The sequence below is a fragment of the Podarcis bocagei genome (assembly GCF_964188305.1).
Source record: "Podarcis bocagei genome assembly, chromosome: 5".
In the NCBI taxonomy this organism is placed as follows: domain Eukaryota; kingdom Metazoa; phylum Chordata; class Lepidosauria; order Squamata; family Lacertidae; genus Podarcis; species Podarcis bocagei.
Genome location: NC_138129.1, coordinates 48,358,205 through 48,371,981, shown reverse-complemented (window position 1 = coordinate 48,371,981; position 13,777 = coordinate 48,358,205). Strand labels below are relative to the sequence as shown.

The 13,777-nt window shown below is 44.7% G+C and overlaps 1 protein-coding gene across 4 annotated transcripts in view; it reads right to left on the bottom strand.

Moving 5' to 3' along the window:
• BAK1 (BCL2 antagonist/killer 1) overlaps positions 1 to 13,777 on the bottom strand; it is a 39,620-nt gene that overhangs the window by 5,184 nt on the left and 20,659 nt on the right. For 3 of the 4 annotated variants that reach the window (XR_014008563.1, XM_081195897.1, XM_081195898.1), the window contains 3 exons: positions 4,314 to 4,449; positions 4,073 to 4,216; positions 296 to 476 (listed from right to left, as the gene is read on the bottom strand). Coding sequence is in view for 3 of the 4 variants with exons in the window: in XM_081195897.1 (XP_081052023.1) it covers positions 296 to 476; positions 4,073 to 4,216; positions 4,314 to 4,449 (461 nt within the window). In the remaining variant the exon portion in view is untranslated. Of the gene's footprint in view, positions 1 to 295; positions 477 to 1,843; positions 2,984 to 4,072; positions 4,217 to 4,313; positions 4,450 to 13,777 lie in introns of those variants that run through there. The other variant, XM_081195899.1, reaches the window with a different exon arrangement.

Genomic DNA, 13,777 nt, shown 5'->3' with positions numbered 1-13,777 from the left:
GCATGTATTTCCCCACTCCCTGAAAGAAAAGTTAGATGCCAGGAAGGTGCACCAGCAGTGTTGATCTGGCACATACCCCCAAGGCCCTGCACAGCCCTGATCTCTCCCCCAACACCTTCTCAGTAGACAGCAATGACTCCACTGTTGGGAGGGAAGCAGCCTGGCACTGCCCTACTGCGCCCACTCCTGCCTACCCCAGATCAGTCCCAGCATACTTTCATAGTAAAAGAAATGTGTGTGTGTGTTTTTAAAAAAACCAACCCACTCATCTTTGACAGCTCTCCGGTTCACTTACCCATCCTCCCTGTTGGGCAATCCACTGGGCAATGCGGTTTCTAAGCACAAAGTCAGCCATGTAGCGGGCGATCCTGCTTAGGAAGCCGGTCAACCCCTGCTGGTACACATGGATTGCCATCCTGTAGCCGAAGCCCAGCAGTGCTATCACACGACCCCAGTTGATGCCACTCTCAAACAAACTGCGGAAGAGACCATATTATTATTCTTAGAAAATTCAGGCTACGTTTTATGGCCAGCCCTTTGCTACCCTCTACTGAGGCACAGCTTGTTCGCAGTCTGCTGCTGTAGCATTAAAAGCAACTTTCTGACCTGCCCCCTCACCATTCAACAGCATGCTAGCGTCTTCCCTTGAGCAGTGCTAAGGCACAAGGCATATTTAACAAGACTATTATATCGTCAAGGGGGGAAAAGGCTGTGTATATGCCTTCAGTCACTTGGATCTTGTTCAAGCTGTTCCTCCCAAGAATCCAAATGTACACAGATTACTAAAATGTAGATACTTTCTATTCAGGTACTTTTCTACAGCTGAGAAGTGTGCGTCCCGGAAGGCCAGCCACATGGGCTTCTCACGGGCTGCAACTCCTCTGGAAGTGAGGCTGCAATCATTCATTCTGTTTCTAATCTACCCTTCATCATAAAGGGATCCCTGGGCTGTGTACAGCAAATGATAAATACAGCAACACAGCAAATATATATTTGGGCGGGGGGGACCAGAGACCATGAAAACATCTATCTTACAGTTAAGAATCACGATGAAGAACAATTCTCAGCTCACTCCTCCCCAAACGCCTAACAGAACAAAGAAGTCGTTTACTTGACTACGAAAATGTGTGGCCAATCCACAGCTGGGAGGCCACAGTAGAGAAGGCCCTACCCCAAGTCACCATGTTAGGTGGGACCAGGAGTAGGGCCTCCTCCACAGATTGTAAGACTTGAGGTGGGAGATACTGGGAGAGGTGCTCCTTCTATAAGGTAAAGGTAAAGGTACCCCTGCCCGTACGGGCCAGTCGTGACTGACTGGGGTTGCGTGCTCATCTCGCTTAAGAGGCCGGGGGCCAGCGCTGTCCGAAGACACTTCCGGGTCACGTGGCCAGCGTGACGAAGCTGCTCTGGTGAGCCAGCACCAGCACAGCGCACGGAAATGCCGTTTACCTTCCCGCTATAAAGCGGTACCTATTTTATCTACTTGCACTTAGGGATGCTTTCGAACTGCTAGGTGGGAAGGAGCTGGGATCGAACGACGGGAGCTCACCCCACTGTGGGGATTCGAACCGCCGACCTTTCGATCGACAAGTCCTAGGCACTGAGGTTTTACCCACAGCGCCACCCGCGTCCCTGCTCCTTCTATAACATGCAATAAAAAGAGGTAGAAGCATCCCAAGACGGCAGAATGGACTGTCATTTCAGACTGCAGGTGATGATGACTTTTTAAATATATATAATATTCATACAAATATACTAATATTCATACAAATAAAAATGAAGAAACAACTTTGTAATAAATTTACACTTAAAAGCACAAACACGCAAATATAGTACTCCCCACCTGTGGCTTCAAATGGTACCTCTCTCCCCTAAATTCTGCTTGAATGCACAGGCCAAGCCTGTACTGCCTTAGCTGTTTTAATTCCGAATTTTAGATTGTTGTAACCTGCCTTGGGACCTGCTGGCAAAGGGTAAGTAATAAATATTATAAAAATAAGAATATAAGGAGATCTGCTTCCAAAAGTCATATTGGAACAGGGTTAAGGCTCAGTCACGTAATTTCATCTAAACAGAAAACAAATTTTCTTCTGTTTGTACAGCTGCAACACCACATTATGTTCATACTGCGAAGTACAAGCACTGGTCTGTGGCAATGAAAAGCACAAAAAGTGATGGGTTGTGGCAAATCCTATCCTCAGTTGCAACCCATGGCACCATTTACACTGGAGATGTCCATAATCTACAGTTGAACAACCCAGCAAATAAATCTGACCCTGTGTTCAAGGGCCAGCAACATGGTTGAAGGAAAACAGTGTTCACTCTAGAAGCAAAGCAGCGCACACTTGGATGCCTTTGGCATCCAAGAAGAAAAGGGGAAAAATAAGACTTGTGAAAGCTGAGAATTGCTATCCACATAAACAGCAAGACACATCCCATATGATGCCTGCTCTGGCACTTAAATCTTCTGGATAGCTCTGCTCTAGGTACCACAGTCTTTAGGGGGAAGAAGTAGGGCCTTTTCTGAGGTGGCACCATCTATAGAACTATGCCACCTCTTTTTGCAGGATGCTCAGAGACGTTTGCCAGTCAACTTGGCTAATATTTAACTGAATTTTACATGCATTTCAACTTGATTGTTAGCTGCTCAGAGAACCCCTTTGGCTGACTGGCAGAATAATAAAAAAATCACAACAGGATTATCATTATTTTTGTGATGGTTGTTGTGGTTTTTTTTTTAAAAAAACCAGAATTATAAGACAAAATGAGACTTAAACATGGAAGCATGTCTCATTAGGTTGCATAACCTTGAAGATTTGTGTGCCATTGTAAAAATCTCAGCAGGCATAGTATGGAATGGAGAGAGTTCACACACACATCATCACTGAAAGAGAGGGAAGAGAAAGCACTGTAGGTTAATTTACCTGGTTGCAGTACACTGACCACCTCAAGGTGGCAAAGGGGTGAGAGCAACGCTGCTTGGCTTCCCAAGGAGGGGAGAGCAGGAAGAGAGGACACAAGAGACAGTTAAACAACATTCACAGGGAACGAGTATGGGTGCACCCGTCTATAGGCATGTATGCGCTGTGGGTCAGGGAGCAGAAAGAGAATTATGAGGGAGACCTCTGACCCAAATCCTTCTTTTGGCAACTGACCACCATGGACAAGCTCTAGGCTGCAACAAAGCTGCTTGTTGCCAGACCACCTATGGTAATTTCCCTACCTGCCTGCTGGTTTAGAAAGAACTTGGCAAGAGGGAATGGGTTGATCCCTTCACTTTGCAACATGGCATGGGGAGGGTCCAGGTGTTTGGCTCACTACTTTGAGCAGAGTTTCTGCAAAACCTCCTACCTTGATCACACAATTGCTGTGAACATGCAATTAAAGCTGTGTGGGTCAGAAAATGACAGTCAAGATGGAATCCTTGTAGTGGCAGCATTTTTTCCTTAATAAGGACCAAAAATGGGTACAAAGTCCCTTCCTAAAAACTGCAGTTACATATCGAGTCCACACTTACTCCCCTGTTTTAATCACCCACTTTTCTGTAATGACTTTTGTGAAATATGCTACTATTTGCAATTCTTAGTAACTTTTCAGCTGCACGAACATCGTAAGACCCGGAGGACAATAGCCTGATATTTATAAATGAAACAAGTACGTTTTTAAAGTTGCTGTCCTCCAACACCAATTGTTGCCATCATTATCATTATTCTTTTTCCAGAGAATGTGAATGCAATGACCCAAATCTCTCTCTATACGTCTTGTGTATGTTTAATTTTTGTTCAGTTATACTGTTGTCCTTTATTTCTTTATTGTTGTAGGTTATTGATGTATATGTTTTTATTTAACTAAATAGATTTTTTTTAAAAAAAACAATCTCAATTAAAACCAAAACAACATCAATAAAATCAAAGCAAACTACATTAAAGCAACAAGCCCAAAATTTGTCTCAATCTTCTCCCTCTTCTTATGAGGGAACCTAACAGAGCAACATCTGAGAACTCTTCATATCAGAAAACTGAGCCAGCCTCTCACTTTTTGGGGAGGGAGAAGTAGAGTCTGGGAGACCTACCTGGAGGCTATTTTGATGAAGTACTCATAGGCATTGTCCCTGGAGGGCTTCAGTGACTTCAGCATCTCAGAGAACTCGCTGTCATACCGTGCATTGATGTCATCCCCTATGGTGGCCAGGCGCCTGCCCACTTGGTTGTTGATGCTGCCCAAGAGACGAATGACCGTGTTAGACATGCCTGTGGAGGCAGACTGGCATACGGCTTGTATTTTGGGTATAGGTTTCAAATATGTGCTCTTACTTGTCATGCTCCGGCTGCATCACAGCTATTTCTGGATCTATTGGCGCTTCCTGCCCAGTCTGCTCCTGCTCCTGTTGGTATCGATAGAAAACATAGCTCTGGAAGACCTCTTCTGTCTGCTGTGCCACCTGGTCTTCTGCAAAAGGGCAACAAGGAGGATAAGAAAACAGGCACCTCCATCTAGAGCAGAACATGTGGTATTCCAGATGCTCCAGCTCCCAGGAAATGCAGCCTGATCTTCTGCATATTTACTCTGATCGGATTGCATTTATTAGGGCAAAGTTAGAGAACCTGTGGCCCTCCTACTTGACCACTGGCCACACTGGCTGGGGCTGATGGGAGATGGAGTCCAACAATGTCTGGAGGGTCACGGAGTCCCCATCCTTGCTATATATGGGAGCTGAACTCAACTGCCTTCTCCCACATGAACCTGGCCACCAACTGAGATCTGCTTTCGAGACCCTTCCCGGGGTTTCCCCCTTTGAAGGCTAAGCAAGTAGCAGTGGGAGACAGGGCCTTTTCTGTGGTGGCATCCATCCAAGCTCCTTCCCTAAAATTCACCAGCACTTCATTTTCTATCTTTTAGGTACCAGCCCAAGCCCATCCTGTTCTCTTGTGCTTTTAATGACTTTAATAAACAGTATTTAAGGTCCTTAAAAAAATTATTTCTGCAATTTAATAATTGCTTCATCTGCATTGTAATATGCTAGTCTTCATGTTTGTCCATTCTGTGAAGGACTGAACTAGACATGACATTCAATTGCCCCAATGAGAATTTCCCTTGGAATGCAAATAGCAGGTTTGGAGAAGTGATTTTTGCAGCGCTGGTAGGAAGAGAAATACTGTAGGTTTAGAACAACAGCAACACTCTTTAACCCCAAGGGTCCAAGGTGCTCAGGCTTCCTTGTGGCTGCTTATTTATATAACAAAAAACTTACACACTAAGTTGCATCTAGTTGGCCCCAAGGTGAACTACTTTGAGGCATCAGATTCCTGATCAGCTGCACCTGCTGAATTTTCTTCCTCTGTATAACTACTTAAAGGTGCAGGAGCCTTGTCCTCTGGCACAGGGACACCCTTAACTGTTGCACATATACCAAAGCAAAATTTCACTGGAGAACAATGGCAGCGGTTGACTCACATCCGTTTTGAGGAATCCCAAATCTCAGGCTTGTATCAGTTTAGCAAATTTGCACTTGGATTTAATTACTCTAATCTCTTTCGGTTTCATGGAACTGGGCTGTTTCCAGCTAAGCACCGCCTGACTCAGTGTAGATTCACCCCTGGCAGAGATTCACTTCTGTTTTTGTTACAGGTAACAAGGAAAGACGGGAAACAGACAAGGTGTGGCATTCTGGAATTCCGTCTACAGATACAAATGGAGCAAGGAGGTGGGGAAGATACTGTTGTGGTTTTTTTAAAAAAAAATAAGGAAGACTAACTGTTCTCTGACACTCCATCTCAAAGCTAGGTGTGGCTGTACAGACTTGGAAAAATCCAACTTTTCTAAGGTCTACTGCCTTAATTGTCACAGTTGTGAAGAGGGTCGAAGCTGAAAACGTAGTGGCTGAGGACTGAACAACTAAGTACAGTGGTACCTCGGGTTACATACACTTCAGGTTACATACGCTTCAGGTTACAGACTCCGCTAACCCAGAAATATCACCTCGGGTTAAGAACCTTGCTTCAGGATGAGAACAGAAATCGCGTGGAGGTGGTGTGGCAGCAGCAGGAGGTCCCATTAGCTAAAGTGGTGCTTCAGGTTAAGAACAATTTGGACCTCCGGAACAAATTAAGTATGTAACCAGAGGTACCACTGTAATAGAAACACAGAGAATGCCAATTTACTGATGGCACATCCATGAAGCTCTATAAGGAATGAGGAACCTGTAGCTCTTCAGATGTTGGTGAACTACAACTCCCATCAACCCTGCCCATTGGCCATGCTGGCTGAGTTTGATGTGAGTTGTGAGTCCATCAACATTTATAGGAAGATCCCTGCGACAGCTCCCTCTTTGCTCTGCATCAGAGCCCAAGCTAGACATTCAGCAGAGAGGCGAGTCTGGAAAGCTCTGTCGTTACTCAATTCTCCTCTCAGCGTTGGGCTTTCTTTAAAGCTGCAAAAATCCTGTGAAAGGCCCTAGGGACATGTCATACTGGAAATCAGGGTTTAATGCAGGCCTCTGATGCCTCAAAGTAGAAGGGAAAGGAAGACCACAATTTGACAGAGAGAAGGTGGGGGTGGGAGGAAGGAGTCAACTCTTTCCCCTGCACTCACCCTCATCCTCCAGCTCCTATTAGCAGGCAAACAGGAGCCTTGGAATCCCAGCTTGTGGGGCGCAAACAGCTGGCAGGGGAGTGAAATGAAGTGGGAAGGCAGGAAGAGAGATGCTTAACCCTTCCCCACTGCTGGAAATTCAGTCTTCTGCCAGCTATTTTTTTTCAGATGTTCAATGGAGATCTGGGTCTACTGCCAAATGATTAGGTTAGGCTATGCACCCAGACTGCAGACACAACTAGCGAGATTAGACAAGGCACATTCCATGGATTTTGGACAAGTACAGTCAAGTGCAGAGTCTGCTCAGCAAGGATTTTACCATCTCCACTCAGTTTGACTTTCCGTATCGGAAAACACAAGTGTGCACACCTCTGTTCATTTAGCCAAATGGACAGCTTTTAGACTAGTCACATTAGAATTCCCAGCTTTAACTAGGACGTTCAGAAAGGAAAAAGATTCCATCCCATCTTTCAGCAAGAGCAAGCATTTCCTTTTACACTGGGGCAAGGACAGGGAGCTACCCTCTTTGTGCCTGGGCTGTGGTGAACGGGGGAGGGGACACCGTTGGTCCTGTTTGCTTGCCTGATGTCCTGAGAGGGAAAGGGAATACAGGGCTGAAAGCTAAGGTTAAAGATGGTGACTGAGTTGAGTGAGATGGTCTTAGGCCAGTCAACCCCCAAATATTATATATTTAGTGACTTTGCTCCCTTTTGTAGTCTTGATGATTGATTTATTGAACCTATAATAATAATTAATAATAATTTATTATTTATACCCCACCCATCTGGCTGAGTTTCCCCAGCCACTCTGGGTGGCTCCCAATCGAGTGTTAAAAACAATACAGCATTAAATATTAAAAACATCCCTAAACAGGGCTGCCTTCTAGTATATTCTATATTAGGTAGTATTAATATGCAGGGATTTTTGGGTCCCAAAGCAAAAAATAAATAAGCAACAACAAACCACTTTTTTGTACTTTGTGAAGATATTTTTAAAGATTATCAGTTCCAACAGTAGGATAGGTGGTCTACCTATCCTACTGTTCTACCATGAAGTTAGAACCAGCATGTAGCATAGTACAGGCATGTCCAACTGGTTGATTGTGATCCTGGTTGATTGTGTGATTGTGTGATACTTACCGATCTCACAATTAAAAAAAAAATATTTAAAAAGCTCAACAACTTAGGTCAGGGGTAGGCAACCTAGCGCCCATGGGCCACAAGCGGCCCACAGGGGTCCTTTAACCGGCCCACGAACTGCCCCATGAACCACCCACTGGGGGAGTCCCTGTGCACTGCGCTAAACTGGTGCAGCGTGGGGACTAGCTTCCACGGTGCCAGAAATCGCGTCTGTGCATGCTCAGACTCCAGAAATCATGTCTACGCCGATGCCGGAAATCGTGTCTGTGCAGATGCAGGAAATTGCGGCCCAGGTGTGAACCGGACCAGGCGAGGTAAACCTTGCTGACCCCTGACTTAGGTGAAGCCTCCCCCAGTCAATCCAATGGGTAGATCACTGCCAGATTTTTTTAATAGTGGGAGTAGATCGTAGTCTCTTGGGAGTTGGACATGCCTGGCACAGTAGATACAGCACTGACCTGAGGAAACCCCAGTTGAAATCTCAGCTCAACCATGAAGTTCACTAGATGACCTTATGCCAGCCACTCTCAGCCTCACCTACCTCACAAGATTGTTGTGAGGATGTGGGGAGAGGGGACCATGTGCTCCATCTTGAGGACATCACAGGAAGGGCACCATAAAAATGTAGCATCCTTACTGAAGTGTGTGAACCTCATAGGCCACTTAGCCCGTGTATATCGAAGGCTGCAATCCTAGGCATGTTTCCTTGGGAGTAAGCTTTGGTGAATATGGGACTTACTTCCTAGTAAGCATGCATCGGATCTTGCTAAAAGACTTCTTAATACAGAAGAGCTGTGCCTTCCTTTGCCTTCCTCTCATGACCCTCTGATGGGGCAAGAGCCATTTGGGTCCAGAAGCAAGTTTCCTGCACAGATTGCCCTTCTAAATCCGCCATCTATTAAATGGAGGTAAAACTATACAGTGCTCCTGAAATCTTACACACATTGCTGAAAACTTTGGCGCTGTTGGCTCCAGCGTGGCCAAGTGGAAGTTTATATTAGGCTGCAAATCAGGTGAAAAGTTAACTCCGTGCTGTATGTAGTGTTATCAAATCTTTCCCCGGCACAACTTAAAACATGACCACAACAAGCTCTTTAGGTGGCTGCAAATGATTTTATTTACCACTTGGAAACTTTACAGAGGTGCACATGCTACCACAAAAGGAAACCTGGTCATTTGTAACAAGGAGTGAGAAATGTATTTTTTACCACCAAATCTCCAAACTTCAGGGAAGCAGCTATGAAGTAGAAACTGAAATGTCATGTGACTGGATGCTACATTTCCCGAACCGTTATCTGCAAACCACATTCAAGTTTCCAAGAAGTTAAACAGTTGTTTGCATCAGTTAATCAATAACTGCATTATAGTATGAAGATGCAAAGTGCCATGGAATTCTTAAGCATAACTTTCATTGAAAGAGCCCTTTCCCCTCCCCCTGGCCTTTTTGGGGTCTAACTCTTTCATGAGATGGAGGGAGCAGGGTGGGGTGGAAGATGCTGCATCAAAGAGTACATTCAGTAGGTTAGGCTGTTTAAAGTGAACATCTAAGCAACTGTCCGTTCAGTAAGATATTAGCTGTGTTTGCCCATAATAATAAGCCACAAACTATGACTTACTGTGCATGCAATGTATCCAATTTATCCAATGCCGCTAGCATTGTGAGGAAACAACCCCTGGTCCCTGGCTTAGCATTATACTGGAACTAAGAACTGTGGTTAACAATGATCTGTGGCCCAGGTTTGCTCTTGGCTTACCAACAGTGGTTTGCGGGGAATGAAACAAAGCAAGACCCATTTTCGACTTAATGCTAAGCCAAGGATTGTGGCTTGATTCATTCCAACATTAATGGGGAGGAGGGAAATTGAGTGAAATTTATTCCTTTATGGTGTGCCACAGCTTATGGTTTACAGTAACATGCAAAGGCAGCCATAGTATATCTTGCTCTACACTTTCCATGATGTTGATGACCCAAGGCACAGATTTCACCAGATTATCTATGCGAATTAGGGTTAGGCGACATCTGGTTTTCAACAACATGCTATATCACCAGCTAAACTTTGTGATATACTGATAAATCACAATGTCTGAAATAAGGATGGAGCTATGTAGAGGCAATGGCTGGCTCCAAGGTTTTCCCCACATTGTGATTTTTCTGTAGTACACACAAATCATGATTCACAATATATTGCAAGGTCAAAAATATGATATGAACTTGAAACTGGTTTTGGATGATGTATTGATATATTGCCCAGCCCTGACGCGGGTGGCACTGCGGGTTAAACCACAGGGCCTAGGACTTGCCGATCAGAAGGTCGGTGGTTCGAATCCCTGCGATGGAGTGAGCTCCCGTTGTTTGGTCCCTGCTCCTGCCAACCCTAGCAATTCGAAAGCATGTCAAAGTGCAAGTAGATAAATAGGTACCACTCCCACAGGAAGGTAAACGGCGTTTCCGTGCGCTGCTCTGGTTCGCGAGAAGTGGCTTAGTCATGCTCGGCCAATAAAGCGAGATGAGCGCTGCAACCCCAGAGTCGGTCACGACTGGACCTAATGGTCAGGGGTCCCTTTACCTTTACTGTGAATAAGATAAGATTGCCCATGGCTAGCAAACCATGATGGGTGTCACCTCACTCCCATCAGGACAATGGTCAAGCAGCTCACCAGGCCAGACTAGATAAGGCAATGCTGATCCTTGCAGAGGGCAATGCCAACACTTAAAACAGCCGGGTCCCTTTTAAGGAATAGTGATACTGTGGCGTCCTAAAAGAGACATCTGGTTATACAAACGTTAAAGCTGCATTTGAAAGCAGAAACGGGCACTGTCAATAAATCAAACAATAAAAGTCTTGCACCAGACCAGTCCTGGGTGGGGTCTTGTGAAAATGAAACCATACAGCTGACTCATCTCAGGGTACAATTTGGTTGCAAATATTCTAACCACCCACAAGTTGCAGACAACGAGAATGAAAAACACCCATGTCTTCAAATATTGTTCTTTTTTTTTTAAAAAAAGGATTCCTGTGTCTCCATCCTCTTCTGGAAAAAGAAGCATCCAGTACATCATGGCAAACACAGCCAAAAGGAAAGCAACAGCTGAGTGTAGGGGGTATGTGTGGGAGGAAGAAGCACTCGGACCACAGAGTTTAACCCTTTCACCCCTTGCCACAGTCCTAATAATAATTTTGCTCCCCGGGAACTGCTATTTGAATCTCCTGAACTCTGCAGCTTCTCACAGGGACCGGCCACTGAATATTTGCTATAGAGAAGGGAGATTCTGGCAACACCCAATATCCTATGTGAAGCAAAATCCAGAGGAAGAACTTATCTGCCAAGTTATCTTGCAGGTGTTCCTGATAATGCCCCTTTTCAAGCCAAGCTCTCTAGGGATGTCAAACCTTGCCAATACTAGAGTCACTTAAAAAACAAAACAAAACACTGATAACCTTTAAGGTTCCCAGAGCGAGATCTGTTTATACAAAGGATGACAAGCTATTACATTGTGGGATGTGACCACACACCAAAATTTAACTGTTGCAAAAGGTATACCTACAGAGGAGTTGATCTCTCACCTTAAGTGAACAGTGGTTTCCAGCCCAGCTCCCCATATTCCGGGCAGCTGCTGGGGCTGGTGCACACACTGCTCTCAAGGTAAGGCTGAACCACACATTAAGCTGCTTACAAATGTTACACAACTCCAACATGGAGCTGGTGGTCAACAAAAGAGGTTTAAAGACTCTCAAGGCAAATCTTTAAAAATGTAGTATAAACACCAACAACTGGGAAACACTGGCCTGCAAGCGCTCCAATTGGAGAACAGCCTTTACCAAAGGTGTCATGGGCTTTGAAGACGTTCAAACTCAGGATGAAAGAGAGAAATGTGCTAAGAGGAAGGCATGTTTGGCAAACCCTCGCCGTGAGCAACTCCCGCATGGAAACCTATGTCCCCACTGTGGAAGGATGTGGGGATCCAGAACTGGCCTCCACAGTCACAGACCCACTGTTAAAACTGTGTTTATGGGAAACAATCTTCTTCGGCTATGAGTGATTGCCAAAGAAGAAGAAGAAGGATGCAACTCTTATGCATGAAGGACAGGGAACCTCTGTTCCGCTGGCCAAACGTGGCCCACCACATTTCCTGCAAACCACACCCACCGTGTGATGTCAGGCAGAGTCACGGCTACAGAAAGCAGGACTAAACTCCCCTTTCTGCCTCTGCATCAGCTGATGGAATACCTTCCTCCCAAAATGCCAACTTTGACGGGTGGGTGGGATCAATATGATGTCAGATAAAGTTAGCTTGCCAAGAAGGGAGAGATAACGATCTGGCCAAGCAGTTCAAAAAGGTTCATCACCCCTACTATGAATGGTAGATAAAGAGGAGAGAAAACACAGGTGTGCTTTGTAGATGCCTGAAACACCTCTCTTTTTTTTTGCTATACACAATAACACTCCTGTAAGGAGTTAGGAGCTGGGTTTATGTTAAGAAATACACTCTCTTCTTCTGCTCCATGCATCTGCTAGAAGCTTTTTCATTTAATCTACTGGTGTATTTCAGTTGAAACCAGGCTGTTTCCCTTTGCACAAATCTAGCTGAATTGTAACTGTTGACTCACTAACACTGATGAGTCAACTGAGCACCGAACAGCAACAAATTTCATACACGGGGAAAGCAAACATCAGAGGACATAACCTGAAAAACGCCTAGGAACAAAGGATTTCAAGGAAGAGGTGGCAGCCTTCGAGTGACCAGAAGCGACCAAATGTGCTTTGGGCTCGGCTGAGTAGATGAAATCATGCCTGGTTCACACAAGAAGGCAGAAATCTTGCTTTGTAAACACCAGCTTTATAAACAGGACGTGGTCAAAATATAAAAGGTTTGGGGCAACCTATTATGCGAAGTTAGCAAAACCTTTGAAACGGGAAATATTTCTATTTTCAAATCATCACAAACTTTTCCTGTTTTGCTGCTCCATTTTCATTTTGTTTAAAATAAGATTTAAATAGAAAGGCACAATGCCTCAGGATGCTTTCCTGCCCACATGCTATGCTGAAATGAATGAAAGCAGCCCATGAGCACACTTGTTATGCAGTGTCACTGTTTTCCTGTTAGACTGCACTCTTTCAGAACACAATCCTGTACTGAAGTTCCATATACTGTAACAAACAGCCTTTTCCAACCTGGTTCCCACCCAATTTTGCTGCTTCCAGCATCCCAGCTATTGACCATGCTGGCCGAGGCTGATGGGAGAGTTAGTCCAGAATATTTAGTGGGCACCAGAATGGGAAAGGTTGGGCTACAGGATTTGGCAGAGCACCACCACCATGCCAACAGAACTTCAGACATGCTACTGCCAAGACAGATATACCCATGAAAGGGCTGAAAAGGGGCAGAGTCATGGGGAGAACATGTGTGGCACAGGGAAATAGTGTCATGATTAAAATGCATTTTGCACCTCTAAACATTACTCGAGTAAGTTGGCAACCTTACGTAAGGAGCATTAAGGCCAACTTGTGTATTTGTCAACCTTGTTTACGCTTTTGATATATTCATATAGAATGCTTTTTAAAACATGCATCAAATCTGCATATTCTGTTCTATCCTTTTACTTTTAAAAGGTACAAGTAACTTGTGCTTTAGTGGGGTACTTTTTATTTCTACAAATTGGATTTGTGCACTGCCTCCACTGGAACCTCTAGGCTGCTTACAAACATAATTTCAAATACAAAATTAAAAGTGCATCATTGCATTTCTTCTAGTTCACAATTCTCAGCCATGCCCCGGTCAGTGGTGTGACTTCATACCAGCCCTGAACATGGCACATGTATGACATGGAGGCCACAGAGAAAAAAATTAATTATAGCCATTCCCATACTGAGGACCACTCCTCCCACATCACCACAACACATCAGAAGATATGATGCAATTCGAGCAGTCAATCACAACAGCATCACTCTATAAACTCTGGATCGGGAAGCAAAGTACCTGTCCTGAGGCTACATCTCTCTCTAGACCCACATTGCACACACTTAAAGCTCACTCCAGTGTTGAG